At 43.5% G+C, this 21200-nt stretch overlaps 2 protein-coding genes across 3 annotated transcripts in view; both read left to right on the forward strand.

The window, feature by feature from the left end:
• Window positions 1-21200, forward strand: part of AP2B1 (adaptor related protein complex 2 subunit beta 1) — a 394518-nt gene that overhangs the window by 219752 nt on the left and 153566 nt on the right. The gene's annotated exons all lie outside the window — the stretch shown is intronic.
• LIG3 (DNA ligase 3) lies at window positions 5087-20808 on the forward strand. Of its 2 annotated transcripts, XM_069791353.1 has the most exons (21): window positions 5088-5227; window positions 5622-5721; window positions 5818-6199; window positions 6705-6842; window positions 7809-8006; window positions 8463-8614; window positions 9541-9707; window positions 10384-10461; window positions 10573-10741; window positions 11422-11577; window positions 12047-12178; window positions 12940-13019; window positions 13473-13560; window positions 14545-14622; window positions 14893-15016; window positions 15391-15533; window positions 16368-16442; window positions 17043-17189; window positions 18241-18415; window positions 19333-19424; window positions 20268-20808. In XM_069791353.1, exons 2-21 carry the CDS (start codon window positions 5641-5643, stop codon window positions 20499-20501), a joined length of 2889 nt encoding a protein of 962 aa, XP_069647454.1. In that variant the 5' UTR covers window positions 5088-5227; window positions 5622-5640; the 3' UTR covers window positions 20502-20808. The 2 variants fall into 2 exon arrangements, with proteins under 2 accessions (XP_069647453.1, XP_069647454.1); XM_069791352.1 differs by having other exon boundaries at window positions 5087-5227; window positions 5622-6199.

Below are 21200 nucleotides of genomic sequence, written 5' to 3' on the forward strand. Positions count from 1 at the left end.
CAACATATAGTATGAGATTTGTGTTCCCTATACTTGCATGTGTAATGATGCTGGTATAATTTGCAGCAGATGTACATTTGGGGAGAAATTATTTTCCTCAGAATCTATTTGTGTGGGAGGATGAAGTATGGTTATAATGAAGGTGCTGTGGGAGCTGAATGACTTTGCATCTCAAGTACAGGTGCACTTGGGTGTAACTTAAACATAGTTTGCAATCTCTCTAAATGGAGCATTTATAGCCAATTACACTTGTCATTCACCTTGCAAATACGTCTACCTAATTTAACAGCATATGCAGTAAGCAGAAAAATAAAGGATATTATATTACCTGACAGCAGAACAGAGGTATAGATATCAGCATCTGTATATATTGCATATTTGGCAGATTTCTGAACCGAAATACAATGAATTCAAATAGTGGCCTCCAATGCCCTTATTCTCTCTGCATCAGAAGCCTCCTGTCAAATGTAATTTCCTCCAGGAAGACATGAATCTAGCTGAGACTTTCCAAAACCTGTCCAGGTGATTGGGACACTCACTTCTCATTAGTATTAACAGCAAAAGGGCATGAGCATCTCCTAAACACCTTTGGAAATCTCTGACACATTTTTTGTGGCTGTTAAATGATTCTTTGGGCAACCTGCCCTAGAAATTACAAATTTCACATTTGTTTCCCTGTACTTAGATATTCATAATGTCCATGTACCAAATTTTAAGATTTTTCCTCAAAAAGACAGCTGAGATGTGGTAAGAAGGAAGGGAGAGACAGACTTTTGCTGTATTTGGATTAAAGGACAAAGTTCACATTCCCAAACTGTCTCCTCCACAGAGGACTGTATGTACCAATTTCAGGATAATACCACATTCATTGTCATCTTTTTGTCACCACCCTAGGCAGGCATGTTACTGTGATGGGAACAAGGATGCAGGGAAGTTACATGGCTGCATGTGTCATATGCAATGGATCACAAGCATCGGCCTGGAGAGTGCTAACATGGAGGGAAAGCAAAGGTCCATACACCTGATAACATGTCCTACAGAAGGAAACAGCTATTCTTTTGAGATCCAAATTTTTAGCATTACACCTTAGATCGTATTTAGTCCCACTTACTGTTCCAGGAAACACCCTTCCTGTCCATAAGAAGAAAATGTGAACTGAAGAAAAGCAAACTCATCTGTAAACTGACAATAGATTGTATTCTCCCTTTTCCCCACCAAACTGAGGGCCAGAAAGAGGCTTGTAAGAGATTTTATTCCTGTTATATCCAGCTTCAACTTTTCACACCTTTATAAGCCAGAAAGCCTTGTAAGCCACTTCTCAAACCAAAAGCAGTCTGTGAATCCTTTCAGACTGAACTGCCAACTACCACTTCACCATTTCACTTCACCATTGTTACTTCACCATTAAGCTTGTAATAGCTTTTCTTTTCAAAGCCCTAACAAAGTAAGTCTTACCAACAACTATATATGCAAATAAGTGAGTAATATTGAGCTTTATAACTCCCTTACGTGGCTTCTTGATCTGTTATTTACCTGACATCACTTCCCTTTTTTCCCAATGTATTGCATGTATGTATGTCTGTTTCCTACAATCTTCTCAATTTCTCTTATCTCTTGTATTTTAATAAACCACATGCCCAGATTCAATATCTTCTTTAGCAGCCAGAGAGGGAGATATATTTGTTCATTGCAGTTATTAAAATTCTAAATATCTCACTCCCTTTATTTGATTTTAGTGAGATTCTGGACATTGTCTCAACACCAAGAAGACTGGATTCATTGGAATGTAATTCTGAAATAAGTCTTGCATCGAAACTTTAATTTCAGTTCAAAACCCCTTCAATTTAAGGTAACCCCAGAAGATCTGGACAAGGTGAACCTTTTTTTATGAACTATTTTCAACACTAGTTTAAGATGAAACTAAAATTATTTTTTGCTTCTTAATACAGAAAAAAACACAAACAAAACCTGACAACATTATTTCACTTTCACGTTTAACTCCTGACAGAACTCCTGATGGCCACTTTGCTTAAGCAAGGGCAGACTTAAACCTTTAAATCTGACTTTTGGGGCATTATCTTGCCTGTATTACTGGAATAAACTCCTTAAAACAGAGATCTACTTTCCTAGAGGCCTCTCTATTAGTCTGTCATTGATGACTTTTACACAGAGAGAGCATTATGTTAAGAGGCTCATCTCAGCAATTCCAGTATTAGCTACCAAGAGAGACACCAGCAGTGATTCCTTGCTGATCCTTTGAGAAACAGCAGTGATTTGTCTCCTAGTTTTCTCCTGGCTTTCTGTGAACTCAGTGTCCTGTAGTTTTGTGGAAAGATACTCACTGGATATATTGCTCTATTCACATCTGTTTAAAGGTACATCTTGGCCAAAGTGGGAGTTGGAGGAGTTTATTCAAATAAGACTGTAAAACCCAAAGTAATTTTAATTTCTCCCCTTGCAAACATACCTTCCTACTCAAAATAAGAACAGTAAATGCACACTGCAACTTCGCAGGAAGTGCTTACATGGAAAACTTAAGAGCAGTGACCAAAATCAGAGCCCTTCAGTCCCATGCCAGTTGAAAATTTCCTGTCACTTCCTAATGTCATCTCAGACCTGTTAGCCACAAGATCAGAAGATGCATGGTTTCAAGTTTCCACCCATTCCCTTGGGGCCACAGTGGAAGAACAGCAAAATTAATGCTCCAGGCTGAAGAGTCTTCAGCTACACTGCTCAAGAGAAAGAGAGCTGGAATTAAGAGTGCACCAGCTTTGCTGCTGTTATTCCCAGGCCTTTCAAAAACAACCAAACATCAGTTGTGTGTTTCTCACTGAAGAAATTAAACTCACACTTTCTCCCAGCAGCGTTCTGCCACCTGCCTGTGCATACTGCATTTCATCACGGGTCAGGTCATCAATCTCCAGTCTCAGCATGACTCTCCAGAGGGGAGCCCTCCTACTTCACTTACCTGTCCATGCTGCCATCTAAACATCCTCCAGACTGAAAAGAGCCAGAAAGCAATTCATCTCACCCTAACTGAAGCTTCTGAAATGCCCTCTGCAGGTTCCTCTACTGATTATAGACACAGCCTGGTTTAGATCATTTTGCTGACTTTTAGACAGTAAAAGTTAGGGAAGCGAATCCTACCACTGAGAGGTTGCTCAGCTGCCTTATTTAAATCCGATAACGATGCACTGCAGTGAGTGTCAGCCCTTGGGTCTATCTTTCCGTCTCTTTTACCAAGCCCAAACAGACAACGAATGAGAGATCTCACCAAAGGGGATGCCGTGAACACTGCACTGTGCTCTATGCTCCCAGCAAGCTCTCTCTGAACAGCGTACTCGCCCCATCTTTTCCTGGGTTTTATCATGTTCTTGCCCTATAAGATGTCAGTGTTAATGCAAACTGTTGCACCTGTCACTGCTGGTTCTGTAAATAATTTCTCAATGGTACATCTTTTTCAAAGCAATTTGAACAATTAAAAATTCAACCACATTAAACTCACACACATACCTTTAATCCGAGTCTGTCAAATGCATGGTCTTGGAGCTGAATGCATACAGACTTCTGGTTCAGCATTTTAAAACTGACGCATAGTGCTGGTCTGGATGCCTTCCACATAAGGTCAATAGCAGTTGAGAAGTCCTTCATGAACTCCCTGAATCTTTCTGCAATTCCTCTTCTGTGACTCAAAGCCCCAGCTGGATTTGGTTGAGGGAGCTTGCTTCTTTCTTTTGTTTTGGGGTTTCCACCACTTCTGGGCCATGAAGTACAGGAAGGTGTGTTTCTATTCTGAGATCATGGATTGAACACATTGTCCAAGAGCAAAGTATTGCAATGCAAAGTATCGCAAAGTAATGCAGACTGACTGCTTTATAGCCAGGTCCTATTTATCAGAAATGCTTATCTCATGGACTTCATCCCAGTTTTGCAACCAGACATAGTTGTTACGCTCATCCACAGCTCCAAATAGTGTAATTTGTGTAGCTGGAGTTTGGTGTGCTGAGAAAAAGAGGAAGACTGCCTGTAGCTCACCTTGCAACTAGCTGGAGGCCAGCAAAAAGACAGATACATGTCTGGTGAAGCAAATTCTGTACCTTATGCCTCATGCTCTGCCTTTGAGGTATAGCAAAGCAGGTCAGGGACAGCCTGGCCATGATAACCTACACAGCATCCTTTGCCTGGATGAAGGCAGGAATCCTGTTGGTGGTGTGTAGAGCACCCACTCCAGTTTTCTCAGCTGCCTCTTGGCACAGCACAACGCTTTCATCAGAGAAACGGGGTCAGCTGCCACCACCAGAATGCCAACAGCTGGACTGCAGGTGTCTGCCCATCTGTACTGGGATGAAGGGCTGTTTTCAGGGGGCTGGGGTGATACAGCAGCACCTCACAGCCTGCACAAACACAGGGGAGTGCTCTTGGATGGCCTATGTTGGGGGAGCCAAGCATAAATCAGCACCTCAGGCCCACACAAACACAGCATAAGGCCCTTGGAAGGACAATTTCAGGCCAAGTGATAGAGCAGTGCTTCAGGCCTGTGCAGGTACAGCACAGCACCCTTAAAAGGACCCATTTTGAAAGCTAGGTGACATAGCACAACGCTCTTGAAGGGCCAATTTCACGAGGCTGGGGATCGGGCAGTAGCTCAGACACTGCATAGCACTCTTGGAGAGCCGATTTTGAAGACCAGGTGATACAGCAGCACCCCAAACCTGCACCAACCTGGCGCAGCACTCTTGGAGGGCCGATCTGGTGAAGCCAGAGAGAGGTCATACCCTCCGACCTGCCCCGATTTGCTCTCGGAAAGCCGATTTTGGAGGCCGGGAATACGGCATCGCCTCAGACCCGGACACGCACGGCACAGCGCCCCGCGAGCCGCGCACGCGACGTCGCCTCAGCCGCCTCCAAGGCGGGAAGACGGCGCCGGAAGCCTGCGCGCGGCGGGGCGGGGCAAGGGGCGGGGCCCGCGCGGAGGCGGGGGGTAACGCCGCGGGGGCGGGGCCAACGGCCTGCAGCGCCGCTTCGCGCACGCGCACGACCTGGGCGCCACTTTCGGGGGGCGGTGGTGGGACGCGGCGCAGCGCGCATGCGCTCTGCTCTACGGAAGCCTGCGGGCCGCCTTTAAAGGCGCGACGGTGGCGGCGGCTCCGGCCTACAGGGAGGGCTGGAGGGGGTCCCGTCCGCCGGCCGGGGGTGAGGGCGGGATGGCGGCGCCGTGAGGATCTCGGTGAGCCCTTCACCTCGGCGGTCGGCGATGGGCAGGGCGGGAGCCTGAGGCCCGTAGCGGCGGGAGGTTGCGCTTGCATCAGGGCGGGAAAGCGGCCTTGGGGCGGGCTGGAGGGGTCGGGGCTCGTGTATGAGGGGAGAAGGGGCTGAGGGTGAGGAGGGGGCTGTGGGGCAGGCGTGTGGAGGATCGGGGCCCGTGGGGCAGGCTCAGCGGGTTATGGAGGCCGTTGAGGGCTGGGAGACCGGGTCCCAGATGGGGAGGCAGCTGTAGGGCAGGCCTGGGAGAGAGAGGGGAGGATTGAGGCCTCTGAGAGGCCTCATGTGCCACACCGGGCGTAAGGCACAGGGCCCACAGGCGACTGGGTATGGCTCAGTGTCTCCTCTCTTGCTTGCAGCACGCACGGAGCAGGCTGGATGCCCACAGGCAGCCGGACACTATCACAGGCTGTCCGGGTACTCGGCAGGGGCACAGGACTTTTCTCTCCACACACACAGGTTTCTCTGCCAAGACCCTACCTTTGCTGTGTTGGCCTTCCCGAGGCCAGCCCCAGTTACTGGTCCCAGCTGCTGTTACGGCGTGTATCTCTCCAGTCCACAGACAGAAACCAGGGTGGCAGTGCTGGGGCTTTCCATTTCTCCCTGCTTTTGAACACTTGGCTTCGCCAGGCCTGCACAGCAGCAGAGGACATGGCAGAGCAGAGGTACTGCGTAGATTATGCTAAGCGTGGCACGGCAGGCTGCAAGAAATGCAAGGAGAAGATTGTGAAAGGAATGGTGCGCATTGGAAAGATTGTTCCCAATCCTTTCACGGAGTCTGGTGGGGACATGAAGGAGTGGTACCATGTGAAGTGCATGTTTGAGAAGCTAGAGAAGGCCCGGGCCACCACAAAGAAAATTGAAGACATCACAGACTTGGAAGGGTGGGAAGAACTACAAGATGGGGAGAAAGAATTAATCAACAAGCACATCTCAGGTGAGACACAAGGCAGCATCTGGGTCACTCTTCTATTTTACTTGTTTTCAGGGTATGCCACTGATTGCCACACAGCCATCTCTTTGCCACAAAATCCTCACTGATGTATTAGTATGACCTAGCGACAAAGTGGGTAGTACTGCACAAATGTGTGTCTCAGCTCTATAGGAAAGGGAAGACATAGTCACTTCTGCAACAGTACTTCTTAATTAATTTGTCACAACTGATTATGGAGGAGGTCTAGGTGATTTAATTCATGTGCAGAGATGGGCAGATAAATCCCAGGAGGTAGCAGCAGTTATTTTCCATTTGCAGCTTTTTTCCCATGATCTTTAGTAAACTATGTAGTCTTTTAACTTTTGATATCTGAAAAATCTTCCTTCATTTTTTTCTCCTCCATCCCCAGTTCTTTTAAGACTTGCTTGTTGCATTATATCCTACATAATATGTTGATGGATGTATAAGATTATTTCTGACTGCTGGTTTGAACCTTGCTGTTTTACAGAAGCTAATTCCAAGGCTGCAAGTACACCGAAGAAAAAAGTGATAGTCCAAGCCAAGCTCACTGCCACAGGACAACTAACTACAAAAGATCCATTAGCTCTCATTGCTCCATCACCAAAGAAGTTCTCTGGCTTCACAGGTAAGACTTAAGAAACTGATTCTGGGAAATCCTTCTCTTCTAATATCAGTATCAGAGGCATGTTAACTTGGTTCAGATCAGCAGCTTTTTATCTATAGAAGATAGTTTAGTTTTAATTACGTTTTTTAAAATCTGGTTTGCCAAAAACTGTTAGTGCTTTCTTAGGCTGTCAGTCTTGAAGAACTGATGTTTGAGTTTCTAGTATTTCCAAGGAAACAAAGTTTATGCAGTAACCCACTTTGTCAGGCTGACTCCACTACTCCCTTAGTCCATTGGCCAATTTCAATCAAACTGCGAAGGTGTAGACTAAAGATATCCCATGTGGAGCTCAAAATCTGTAAAAAAAATGGTTGTGAGGGATTCCCGGTTGCAGTGTTCATGGACAAGAAAACTTACTCCTCAGCAGCTTATCCTGAGAAACAGCTGCCAGCAGGACACTCAGTGTGTGAGCACTGACTGGCCTGACACAGATATGTAGCTCTGAACCGCTCAGGGCACGTGTTGCCACATACACAGCCAAAGAGATGAGAAAGTGTATGGTTGTTAGTATTATGAGAGAGGAGGGGATGGGAACATTTTTTGCCCCATTTTAGAAATGATCTTAGGAAAACATCTTGCTGTGAAGGGCAAAGGCCTATAAAGTAGAAATAAAACAGAAGCATCTGCCAGCAGGAGTTCCTTTTCACCAAGGTGTAATCATATTTGTCTGGCAGAATTAAGGTCCAGAAAAATTCTGATCTATGTGAAGAGCAAAACTAATGAAAAAATAGTTTAGAATTTTTTTTAATGGTAATTGAAATTTAAAGTCACAAATTTTGGCATAGCACACATCACTATTCAGTTCTGAAGCTTTGCCAGTATACTGGGATTGTTCTTTTCAGCTTGCCAAGCAGAGGTGGCTTCAGCTTCAAAATTTGCACCATATTGTACTTGTTAAAAAAGCAACTTCTTATGTCTTTGATGCAGCCAAGCCAAAGAATTCAGAAGATATCTCTGCAAACTTTTCCCACAAGTCTAGCCTATCTGCAAAAAAATGTGATCCGAAGCACAAAGACTGCTTGCTGCGAGAGTTCAGGAAGCTTTGTGCCATGGTTGCTGAAAAGCCTAGCTATAATGTGAAAACACAGATCATCCAGGATTTTCTGAAGAAGGGATCTGGAGGAGGTATGATTCCTGCTTGGCATTCTCAGCATATGAAAGCCCTCTCAAAATCAATCTCAAAGTATTACTTCAAAAGCAAGGGTGAAATAAAATCTGATTGCTGTGTAGTCCAAGCTGTGTGCTGTGATGATTTCTGAACTATGGAGATAATGTTTGCAAAGTGAACTGTTTATCTAAATAACAAATTCAGATAAGAAAGTCTCAGTCTAGGATTGCAGGGAAAGTTTGTAGGTGCTGCCAAACTTAGGGCTGTGGGATCAGATTTGGAGGACATCTGTGGGTGTTTCCTCTAAGAAGTCTTCTTTCATGTGAAGTAGAACAGCATGGTGGAAAGAGGAAGCCCCAAATACATTTGGTTTTTTTTTTTCCCCAGGCTCATGCTAATGGGCACAAACAACCAGAGCCTGTATGTGAAGATAAATTGTGACAGTTTCTAATAGTCTGTGCTTTTTTTCCCAGATGGTTTTCATGGTGATGTATACCTGACCATTAAGCTGCTGTTGCCAGGCGTCATTAAAATTGTTTACAACTTGAATGATAAGCAGATTGTAAAGCTGTTTAGTAGGATTTTTAACTGCAGCCAAGAAGAAATGGTCCGGGACCTGGAACAGGTGAGTGCAGACACCAGTTCTTTTAATTTCTGCTGTTCAGTCCCTTGGTATGGAAATTCTGTAATGTTTTTTTTTCACTCCTATTTCAAAGGTTGTTAGCTTGACTGTTAGAATGGGAGTTGGTGATTTGGGGGCTGGAGGGGTTTTTTTTGTGCTTTAGCAGTTTTCATAGCCCTTTCTGCCATCTGGAACCTTTAGAAAATATTGTTTGAACAGAAAGCAAGATATGAATTCACCTGCAAAACTTTAGAAAGCAAGACTAAAATATCTAGGCAAGTTGGGCTGCACCCGCTTTGTCTGAACTGCTTTGTTTAGTGTATTCCTATGTAACTGGTCTATAATACTTTTTTTGTAACATCACATATCAAAAACTGTGGTTCACTTAACAGATCTGTTACTGTGAGCTTAAGTTGGTTCATACAATTAAGATACACTCATAAAATTGCAAGTGCTCACATGGGCATTTAATTCCTGTGCATAGGAGTTGGTAATTGATTATGCACACTTCTGATTCATTGCAAAATGGAAAAAATGGGTGAATTAGATAGTGAAGCTAATTCTTTCACCTCTGTTTATTGCCTTGGTATATGCTGGCTTCTAGTGACATCACTAGACTCTTTCAGATCCTTGGATTTACAAGTAGATTCATCCTGATGAAATAAAGGGTCTGTGATGCCGTAGCAGTGAAAAACAGGGCAATAAGATGATACTGGTACTCTTACCATTTTTTGCACATGAAGCAGCTGAGAAGCTTTATTCTGTGTCATGGCAACTTTTTTCTAATATTTGATTCCAATTCCTTCATGCAATCCCAGGATCATTCCTGTGCTTTATCCTACTTACTGGAACCATGTTGAATCCCCAGTGGCATCTCCATTCTCTAGCCATAGCTCTGATCCACACCCTTATTTTGTTTTTGGAGACAGGGAGATGTTTCCGAGACCATACGCCTCTTCTTTGAACAGAGCAAGTCTTGTCCTCCAGCAGCCAAAAGTCTCCTGACCATCCAAGAGGTAGATGATTTCCTCATCCAGCTATCAAAGCTTACTAAGGAAGATGACCAGCAAAGTGTGCTGCAACATATCACTCGCAGGTAAGGAAAGTAATTGGCCTCTGAAGGTTTACCCTAAAACTAGGAGTGGTTATCTACATATCACAAGCTGGAACAGGTGAAAAACTAACCGTAAGCCACAGAGACTGAACTTAACGTCTGTAAGCTGGTATTTGTGGTTTGATTAAGACACCTTGATTGCTGACCAGCAATGGAGAACATGTATGGCTCCTGTTTGTGCCAGAGAATTTTATCCTTGCCTGTCAAGACACTGTTCAATCGGTACTAAACAAGTGGCTTGCAGAACTGCCTTAATGGTACTTAGCTGTTAATTAAGTTACTGTTCTTGGGTATGTTGGGAAAAGCCTTCAAGCCATTTAGACACGTTGAAGATTCTTGGTCTGGCTCACTTTCTGTTGATCTGAGGCTGAGGATGTTACAATCACTTACTCTTGATACATTAATTAAGTGAATTTTGCAAGGTATGTCAGCACTGAGGCAGAATTAATACTGGCATTCAAACATAAAGATGCTAAAAAGCCTTTTGGATATTCTCATGTGCCTCTGAGATGTCACTAGTAACGTGTCCTCATTTGAGTTTAAACCCTAAAGAAGGGGAGGACCTTTTTGTACAGAGGCCTGGATCAGTTTCTTTTTTCCAGCTGGAAAGTAGTTCAATTAAATGTCTACCATCTCTGAATCTTCTCTCGCACTTCAGATGTACGGGCAATGACCTGAAATGCATCATCAGGCTAATCAAGCATGACTTGAAAATGAATGCTGGAGCAAAGCATGTGTAAGTCTTACCTTTCATTGTGAGATAAAACCAGAAGTGGGCATTAGCCTCATAAGCCAGGAGCAGCAGACCTGAGGTTGATGCTTGGTTTCCCTCCTCTCCTCAATTAAGGTTGGATGCTTTGGATCCCAATGCTTACGAGGCGTTCAAAGCATCACGCAACCTCCAGGATGTGGTAGAGCGAGTCCTGAAGAACCAGCAGGAGGCTGAGAAGATGCCAGGTCTGAAGCGAACCCTCAGTGTGCAGGCCTCTCTGATGACCCCGGTTCAGCCCATGCTGGTAATGTTGGCTCCCCTGCAATGGTAACCTTCAGCCGAGCAAGAGATGGAGCTCTCATATGTACTGTCAGAGGCCCTCACCTTTAAGAATCAGTAGATGGATAAGTGACTGTGTGTAGTATGAGCTAACAGTGTGCAGTGCTGATTTTTATGTTTAATGCCATTTTATAAAGTGTTTTCTACGAAGAGGCCAGTATTCAATGTACTCAGTACTTGCACCTTCAGTGCCATTGCAAAAGCTAAAATCTTGACTTGCTTTCAGTCCAGAAGTGACTTTTTTGTTTGTTTTCTGTCATTCCAGAAGTTGATCCTTTCTCTGGAAATAGCATGAGCTTTCCATTGGATTAGAGATTCAAATAAGTTTGGTTTTTTTGTTTGAACAAATCTGAGTTAAATATCTACTTCTGAGCTAGGCGCACTCCTCCAAAAGGCACAGTGCTTACAGCTTTAAGTATTTGGAGGAGATAAGCACTGAAAACCTGTAATTATCTGGGCATATGCAAATGATTCTAAGTAAATGAGTAATTAAGAAAAGGAAAACTTGGACTGGATATGAGAGACCCTGGACAAAATGATCTACAAAGGAACTGGTAGTTGATTCATGAACTTTGTAAGAGTAGCTTTATATTTAAATATATCATGTGAGCTTGTTTGGAACTTGTCTCTCTCCACCTTTCTAAGGCTGAAGCCTGCAAGTCAATTGAGTATGCCATGAAGAAGTGCCCAAATGGCATGTATGCAGAGATCAAATATGATGGCGAGCGGGTGCAGGTCCATAAAAATGGAGATCATTTCAGCTACTTCAGCAGAAGCCTCAAACCTGTCCTCCCACATAAAGTAAGCACCTACAAACTGTCTTTTCTGTTGTGCCAGCTCCTCTATAAACACAACTGAATTTCACAACAGTTTCCATAGGCCAGGAGGATAACTTCTGTTGTAGAGTTTTTTCCTAATTTATGTAGATACTTGGAATCTGGAAAAGCAACACTTAATAGAGTTGTAATCAATTAGTTTTAGTGGACATTAAGAACTTGAAACTAAAGTTAAGCTATCTGCCTTAGAGTCCTCTTTATGCACTGCATTTTGGGAGGCTTGATGCCAGTTGGGTGACTTGGTTATATTTGTTCAAGACTCATTTTTCCATTTGTAGACTGTGCTGTCTGTACCACAGTAGAAAGTAAAGCTAGTGCAGATACGCCTACATGTGCCTCAGACACGCTTCTGGAGGAAACATCTGCATTGGAGTGAGTCCTTCTCTTCAGCCAGTAGATGTATTTTTCTTTTCTTTTTTTTTTTTTTTCCCAAGGTAGCCCATTTTAAGGACTTCATCCCAAAGGCTTTCCCTGGTGGGCAAAGTATGATCCTGGATTCAGAAGTTCTTCTGATTGACAACAAAACTGGCAAGCCACTTCCTTTTGGGACTCTTGGTGTGCACAAGGTAAAGAGAAGAAAAAAATAAAAATCCTTTGTTGTGGTTGGAGGCTATTACTCTGCTGACTTAAAATGCACTAGCATGTGATCTGTTATCACAGGATAGTTTAAAAAATCTGGTGCTTGCTAGAGCATCTGGGGAAAAAAATAAGATCCCTGAGAAGGCTGATATTAATGAAAAAGGTACTGCTCTAATACAATATATTTGATATTAACCTGATCACTAGCAGAACATCAGCTTGAGATAAATGTTAAAAACACCTTGGAAAATCTTGCAACTCTGTCATTGCTTATCATTGCTTGAGCAATGTATGACAGACTTGAAGATGACAATGATGTCCGTATGAATGTAGTGCTTATGTCTAGACTAAATGGTTGTAAGGAAGAGGACAGTAAAATGAAAATTAAACTGTAAGTGCTTTAACTTAAAGTAGCCATTAATCTGAAGTCTCTGGAACGCTTGTTGGTTTTTTGTTGCAGCAGTAGTGATGGTTGTTACATGGCCCAAAGTCATTAATATTTGTGGCGTTATTTCCCTGTCACTAGGAAATTAGCATGTTTTATCTTCTTAGTTTCTGTTTTGACACATTCAGTCTAAATCTTAATTCTCAGAATACTTCTGTCTTTTAGAAGAGGCCTAAGCTCATTATAACTAAAAGATTATGGAGATAAAAATACATCCTTTTGTTTCTGTTAGTTTTCTAATACTCCATATTGCTGCTCGCTACAACTGCAGATTTCTGTTAATCCATCTTAATTGTCTTTCAGAAAGCTGCTTTCCAAGATGCCAACGTTTGCTTGTTTGTGTTTGACTGCATCTATTTCAATGACATCAGCCTGATGGACAGGTATGTGTCTGGCATAGTGTGAGAGTAGCCTGACCGGTTTCCCAGCATGAACTTGCTGGAACACACTACCACTGCAGAGGGAGCAGTTCACATTGGCTGTTAAGACTGGCCATTTACCCCTGTAAAATCAAGACAGCATGGGAGAATCCTTGCTGTGCTAAAGAGTTTCACTGCGGAGCTCCATCTTGCTCTGCAGTTCTAAAATATCAGGATTAACTGCATTTCAGCTGAACTGAGTGTGGTTCAGTACCCAGCTCATCTTACATCCTCTGAAACTAAATGCACTCTTAACACAAAAATTCTTTCTGGAGGAAAGTAAGAATTGATTCTCCTTTCTGCAACCCTGTAGGATAAGTAATTTAATTATTTAAATAGCTTTTCTCAATGTTCATGTGACTGGTACTTCATGTTAAAACTGCTTTCTTGTCCTTAATTATCCATGCCCTGGTTTAGGCCTCTGTGTGAACGTCGTAAGTTTCTCCATGATAACATGGTTGAAATCCCCAACCGGATCCTCTTCTCAGAGATGAAGCATGTCACAGTGAGTTCAATGTTAAAATAGCATGCATGGTGATCTCATAGATTGCACTCTGGGCACTTCATTGCTCCTTTACCACATGGCCTTTTTTATAATTAAGGCTGCAAATCCAGCAATTCTCTGCCCGTCAAAATGGTTCTATTTCTGCTCTGTGTGCAAGACTTCTTGAGCTAGTGTTGTTTAAAAGGGCCATGCCTGTGCTCCCATCTTGTCTCTGCTACCACCACTTCAGTATAATCTTAACTTGCACATCTCTTTTTTTTTTTGGCTGGTTAATGATTTTATAGTCATTGTAACTTTGACATTGTTAGGAGGAGCTAAAGCCTGTTGTAACTTAGTCTGTACAGTGCAGTGCTGAGCTGTGTAGAGAAGACGGAAGTATGATTGAAAGGAGCTAGACTGCTTCCAGTTCTCAAATTGGCAACTTCAAATTGCCACTACAGCCCAGATACATCCTGAGTGCTAAAAACCGCATTTAGACAGCAGCATGCTCAGTTTTTCCTTTGACTGTTATGCACAAGCCATATGTCCCATTATTTTTCCCCACTGCTACTGATTTCTGTAGTACCTTGGTTTTCGTGGAGAATGCTTGTACTTTTGGGGCAGAGAAAGCATTTTTGGGAAGAAGAAAAGAGCATAGGTCCCAAGGCAGTTGGATAGAGAAGTATGCAGACACTGCTGGCTGAGGAAAATCTAGTCTTGTACATGTGGGACGTCCTCAGGATGCAATCAGTATGGCTGCCTCGTCTCTTGAGTATTTTTTAACTAATGAACCCTTTTCTTCTTGGGACATGTTCCCAGCTTAGTCACTGCATTTGCAGCAAAGAGAACACGTATGGGACTCTCCTTGGAAAAATATTATATGGAGTTACCCATTCATCTCTCTGCAGTTGCGTTGGTTTTAGTGCACCACTGCTCTGAACAGAAAGCCTGAAGACCACAGCCCTTTCACAGTCTTGAATTAACCATGATTCCTTTCATTTTCAGAAAGCTTCAGATCTGGCAGATATGATCACCCGAGTCATCCGTGAGGGACTGGAAGGACTGGTGTTGAAAGATACAAAGGCAGGTTTACATTTACTCTTCACTGGTGTATGCTGGGAATTGGGGAATAACAACAGACAGAGGGCTGTGGATGAAGCACACAAGGCTGAGCATCCTTGAAACATCTCTGGGTTCTTGTTGAAGCTGACATCCAATTCAAGTTGCTCCTTAAATATCTGAGCACTGCTGTGTTCTGGTACTGCTAAGCTGGATAAAAGCAAGGGCTTTTTGAGGAGATAGCTGCCCACCAGATGATCTTTCTGACGGGGGTTCTTGCCTTGTTTTGCACAGGGTAATTATGAACCGGGAAAACGACACTGGCTGAAAGTGAAAAAGGACTACTTAAATGAGGGTGCAATGGCTGACACAGCAGACCTAGTGGTGCTGGGAGCTTTCTATGGACAAGGCAGTAAAGGTAAGTCTCTGGAGTTGGCTTAAGCCAGAGGATCTGTCAGTTCAGAAAACTCTGAAGCTTTTTCCCGTTCCAAGCCTCCTGTAGCATTTGGTCTTCTACCAGAATGAGACTGGCTGTAGCAGTGACTCTGCTGCAGCCCATCACGTGCCAGGCTATGAGTTTACTGTGGGTTAGTTGGCACAGCAAAGCCTTAGGTCTTGGGCTAGGCTCTTACACAGTGTAGAGGCTGGGAGCTGATGCCGTTAAGCCATTACAAGCCTAAGGCCCTTTGACTCCCAAAGATGGAAAAGGGTTTTGGTTCATTACTTTGCTTTTTGAAAAGCTGTGTCTTGTCCTGTAGAAGATGTGAACCACCCTGCTCTCCCCTCCTGCAGGTGGGATGATGTCCATCTTCCTCATGGGCTGCTATGATCCCAAGAGTGAGAAGTGGTGCACTGTGACCAAGTGTTCTGGTGGCCATGATGATGCCACCCTGGCACGTCTGCAAACAGAGCTGGATATGGTGAAGATCAGCAAGGTGAGAGGGGCTCCAGCATGGAGGCAATCGAAGGAATGCTCAGGAAAGGGCTTGGTAAAAGCCTCCTTCCTGCTGAGCTACAGTTGAGGTGCTGGCTAAATGCAGAATTGAAGTGCTCTGCTGGCAATGAATAGAGGCTCGATTAGAGTTAAAGCAGCTAAACTGCTCTGACACAAATGAGGTGTTGGTGCAGCCAGCTTCGAGATGAGGCATGCCTGAGATTTGTACTCAGACACTGAGTGGGAAGGCAGGCACCATCTGTTTCCTGCTAAGTCAAAGTTTTATTAGGAAGAGCAGAGGAAGTTCCATTTTTTTTTTTGCATATTGCAGTTGGTGAAGACAGTCACTAGATGGGGCTGCGGGTGAGAAATGCTCAAGTCAGACTATTGTCTTGTGGCTAGATAACCCGACATGTTGGAGTTAAAAGACTTTTTGTGAGTGACTTATTAAGGTGAGGAATCTTGCTTTTCAAGACTTGACAAATAACAGAGAGCTGAATTTTAATATTTACTTGACATCCTGAAGGCCATTTGCATCAAGGTTATAGAATCTTAAAAAAATGAGTAGTTTTATATGAATCACAATTAGAGCAACAATTTTATTGTTTTACATATAAAATGACAGTAATTGAGAGCTACGTTAAAGACATTTTTGTGATTCTCTAGATAAGAGAAACTGCACTGCAGGCTAAAGCAAGTTTCATACATACAAAGGCAATGTAACACCTATATGCTAATCTACTTCTAGGTTATCTTTCAGCAACTTCTTTTGTAGAAATAGGTTCATATGTGATCATAAGTGCTAACATTTCCGTTTTGTGCTTTTAATTAATAGGATCCTAGTAAAATTCCAAGGTGGCTAAAAATTAACAAAATCTACTACCCAGACTTCATTGTCCCAGATCCAAAGGTAAGTGCTGTCATAGTTATTTAACTGTTTTCCAGCCCTGATATAGCAATCTGCTATACTTATTTAAGTGTACAAATTATCTCTGTTACAAGATTAGTCTTCATACTTGGAACAGGAAATTAAGTGCAAGTTTTTATCTCTGAATCTTGCAGGTGCATTTGAGGCTAAGAGCTTCATGAAGAAATCATACCTGCAGCACTTCTGGGAAATATTCTTGTTCATTAAATCGCAACCAGAAGTGAACTTACTTTAAATTTGAGGCATGAAAAATCTGACTTGAAATGGTTGAAGCAGAACTGTAACCCAAAAGTTGTTATTGTTTTACAAAATTTATCAGTATGCTTTGCGCCATTACATCTGATGGAAAAGGTGTTATTTAGAAATTAGCATTATATATTAGTTGAGGATCTCTGGCTCGCTGAAGAAAATGGAAGTTTTTCTAATTAAGGTGACCGCAAGAAGGTCAGTTTGTGTATATGAAACCCTGTGTGCTGGGGCCCAGAGGGGGGCTGTTGTAGAGGTAGAGGAGCACAGACGCATTAGAGTTACTTCATGAAAGAACATGGGAATGTGATGTGACTTCCTCAATACTGTGTTTAGAAAGCCCCAGTGTGGGAGATCACAGGGGCTGAATTCTCTAAAGCCGAAGCCCACACTGCAGATGGGATCTCCATTCGCTTCCCTCGCTGCACCCGCATTCGAGATGACAAAGACTGGAAGACAGCCACCAACCTCCAGCAGCTTAAGGTGAGTTAACGCAGTATGTCTGCAGCTTGTTCAAGAATAAGTTCTGACAACAGTCTATATTTAAAAAGACAAATTTGGATAGCAGGATATGTAGTGAAGGTATCTGCTGACTGGTACCTGTGATGGCATGTTACATTTTCCATTTATTCTAGGCTCAGGCTGCTTGCTGGATTATTTTGATGTAAGTCTTATTCTTCCATGGGGCCTCTCAAGTCTCTTGAGTTGTTGTGTTGTGCACTTTCAGGAAAGTCTGTGCTGGCAGCTAGTTGTATCAGCTCTTGTAACAGCCTTCATGGTAAGAAATTTCCTTCCTGAAAGAGGTGACCTTTATTCTCTTGAGCGTTTATGGTCATTTGGTCTCCCATTAATTGCTGAGATTGAGGGAGGCAACTGGGAAGTGACTAAGGGTAGCCTGGCCCAGTTCCAGGGCACAGGGGCCAAATGGCAGTCAGCCAGGACCCCTGGGGCTGCACCTACCCCACACAGCTTCTACACCTCCTTAACAGATAGAAACTGGTTGGCTTGCTGCCATCCCTAGCAGTAAGTCAGCTGTTGATGAGCTCTGTTCTCAGTCTAGTTATTGTCATTTGGGCTGTCTTCACACTGCCTACAGGGATACTGGCAGCAGATGTAAGTGCTTGTTATGCCACCGAAGCAAGGAGTGATTCAGCCCACCTGCTGTCCTGCAGTCTTTCTGGCTCCCTAGGGGAGAGAAAGGTAAAATATCCTCTTCAGACAGACTATTCCCTGCGTGAGCAATGGGTATTGTTCATTTATCAGGCTAGGGAGCCAGGCTCTGAAGAGTTAGTCTGTCTTACTCTGTAGCAGATGATGTGAATATGGATCTTGGTACCTCCTTGTATGGCTTCCCTTAATGTCAAGCAGCTGGGTGGAATGCAGAGAGCTTGAACAAAGTTGACAGGAAAATGGCTACAAAGATGTGCAGGAGGAACAGGGGCGGGAGAAGCAAACAGACCATGGATTACAGCTCGTGTCTAATGTCAGAGGTTTCACTGTGGCTAAGGGCAGTGCTTTGTTTCTGGCGGGACAGGAGCTGTACCAACTCTCCAAAGAGAAGGCTGATTTCAGTGTAGCTGCTGGGGAGGAAGATGAGTCCACAGCTGGCAGCAGTGGAGAGAATGAGGGAAATTCCAGGTCTTCCACACCACACAGCACTATTAAAACTCCCCCAAGCAAGTCACCTGCAAAAGCCCAGAAGCCAGAAGGTAAGATGGTGTTTTCCAGGGAGAGGAGCCCTAGGGTGTGTCCTTTGCGTTTGGGGCAGGCTGGCTTTGGATCTGTGTCTTCTGTCAGATGCTCGAAGATCCCATGGAAGTTTTTATGTGCACATCAGGGTTAATGGGCAAAGCTGTTTAGGCCCTTGGTTTGGCCTGTGTTGTTCATAGCATGAATAGCCACACCTCTGAGGTGTGCTGGGGTTGAGAGGAGATGGAAACAGCACTGATGATGCTGTTCAGATTGGTGTTTAGGCAACTCATTTAGACAGTAAAAACTCTCTGAGGTTATACGCTGCCTAGAACAGGTATCTTGAACCTAGCAGAGTCTCAGTTACAGTTAGTGCCAAAACTACTTTGGAGTGATTTTTCTGGGACTGCAGTCCATGTTAAGCTTATTAGATCAAGGTCCTTAGCAGACTGTGTAAGACTGATCTGAACAGCAAACCTCTTGCTCCCGTTCCTGCAGATCACATGCCCTTTGGTTAGACATTTTTGGCCATGAACCAGGATTTAATTTTATTTGGATGAAATTCATGCATATAATAGGGCACCTGGATGGTGGGGATTTCCAGGTAGTAAATTGCAAAGCTGTGAAATGAGTTTGCTTCACCAGTGCTTTGTCACTGGGGAATAACTTGAAGCAAATTTCTGAGCAGTTTCAAAAAGACAGTGTGGTGATAGCAAGGAGGGAAGTTGAACAGCAACATCCTGGAGATGAGGGCAGGAAGATGCTCCACACCATTTGCAGTAGAAAAATGTGTCTTACTAGTTAGGTTCTCTAATTCATGGATTTTTCCTGAAAGAACAGGGGAAAGCCTTTTACCCCCTTTAGTCTTCTTCCCCCACTTTAATACACAACCAGTAGCTGGACAGAGAACACAAATGAGACAAGTGTTTGTTTTTAGAAAGCAAAGCAGTCATTGGATCCCCTGAAAAATCAGAGGAGAAACGAGGAGAGAAGCGAAAAGCATCTGAGATGGATGACAATGGAAAAAAGGTATGGACAGCTGGACAGCAACCACTTTGGGGTGGGATGAAGCTCAGGCAGTTTCAATTGTCTGTTCACTTTTGCCTCCCATCTGGAAAAGTCTTTGAAATCTTCCTATAGCAGCACCCTAAATTAAAATGAAATGTAAAGGCAGAAATAGCAGCAACAAGCTGCCTTGTAAAGGAAGCGGATGGCTGCAGCTTTTCTTTCCTGTCTGCAGAGCTGACATAACTGGGTTTGTCGTGCTAAAGGCCAATACTCTGTTTGCCCACCAATGTCCTGCTCTACAAAGTGTTGTGACTGCCGAGCGGCTGCTCCTCCTGAGTGCTGCACATGAAGAGTTGGGAGCTGTAAAGGGAGAGAACTGTCCTTTCTAGCCTATTGTGCAGCAAATTGTAGGAGTGGATTAAGAATCACTGAGCTATAATTTCCTGATAAGCTTGGCGTACCTATTGTGATGTAAACAGCATGTCCCTTCCCAGGGCAGTTGTGTTCTCCTACTTTAACTAAGAAGCATCAGCTTGTAAAGACAAAAGACATTGAGATCATGTTCACTGGACCACATCAGCATCACCACTAAGGGGAATAATGGGGTAATAATTCCCCTTAGCTAGGGAAGAAGCACTGTTCAGCTGTAACATCTGGTTTTCAGAGGAACTGTATGGGTGTTGCTCTTGTGTATGATTTAATGGTGGTCCAAAGAGCAATTTACAATTATTAGGCATGGGATTAGAATGATAACCTTGAGAGCTGTGAATGGACTTGTTCATGCCTCAAAGAATTTAGTGTAATCTCCAGACCAATCTAATGTTTTACCAACCTGTGCTTCTCATCCTCTTTCACAATATGCAGACATTGCTGGACATATTCACTGGTGTGAAGCTGTACCTGTCGCCCTCTGTGAAGGACTTCGACAAAATCCGACGGTACTTTATAGCATATGATGGGGATCTTGTGCCAGAGTTTGACACAGCCTCAGCAACGCATGTTATAGGGGACATTGATGAGAATCCTGGTGCTAAGCGTGTGTCTCCCAACTGGATCTGGGAATGCATCCGGAAACGGAGACTGGTAGCCCCATGCTAGCAATGTCTTGACACAAGAATTCCCTGAAGGGAACAACTGAGAACTAGGTAGGTGGAAGAAATGGTGAGATTCCTCTGTGGAGATGTGGATAGAAATAAAATGCTCAAGTCCATCAGAGGTAGTTATAAAGATCCATAGCAACCATATGGAATTAATTAAAACAACTCTTTGAAGAAATGTCACTGCTGAATCCATTTTTCTGCCCATAATGTAGACCACTGCACTTATCTAGGTGCTGGTTTAGTCTCCTTGGGTTTTTAAAGTTTGGGTATTTTTATAGATAAAGAAATAAAACTGAAGCAGTTTCTCTTTTGCTGTCAGGACTTATTTTCCAAAGGTTATTCTCTGCCTGGACAGGAAAACAGACCACCAAATATGTGAAACTATTGCCAGGATCATTTTGCTGCATGGCTGCAATTTATGTGAAGGACATGTGTCCTTCTGGCTTTTTTCTTTCCTGTCTTTCAACATTCAGCACAGATCTGTATCCCGTAGTATTACACCTCTGCTGTAGGTTTCATATTAAAACTAGGACACTGAATAAGCTTCAGTACAGCAACTGCTGCAGCATTATCCAAGCGTTCTGTTGGAGTGTTTGTTTCTGGAATATGTTGCTCATGCGTTCCGCTATTCATGTTTCAACAAGTAAAAGCTGAGAAAGGAACTCTGCCATCTGGATCTTTTAGGATAGCTGAGAGA

The sequence above is a fragment of the Haliaeetus albicilla genome, chromosome 9, assembly GCF_947461875.1.
Source record: "Haliaeetus albicilla chromosome 9, bHalAlb1.1, whole genome shotgun sequence".
NCBI lineage: Eukaryota > Metazoa > Chordata > Aves > Accipitriformes > Accipitridae > Haliaeetus > Haliaeetus albicilla.

Excerpts from the sequence above, each read along its gene's own strand:
- LIG3 (XM_069791352.1), top strand. The coding sequence starts at position 5,641 with ATGCCCACAGGCAGCCGGACACTATCACAGGCTGTCCGGGTACTCGGC. Across the intron at positions 11,578-12,046 it reads AACCTGTCCTCCCACATAAA|GTAGCCCATTTTAAGGACTT; the intron begins GTAAGCACCTAC and ends TTTTTTCCCAAG. Across the intron at positions 15,534-16,367 it reads ATATGGTGAAGATCAGCAAG|GATCCTAGTAAAATTCCAAG; the intron begins GTGAGAGGGGCT and ends TTTAATTAATAG.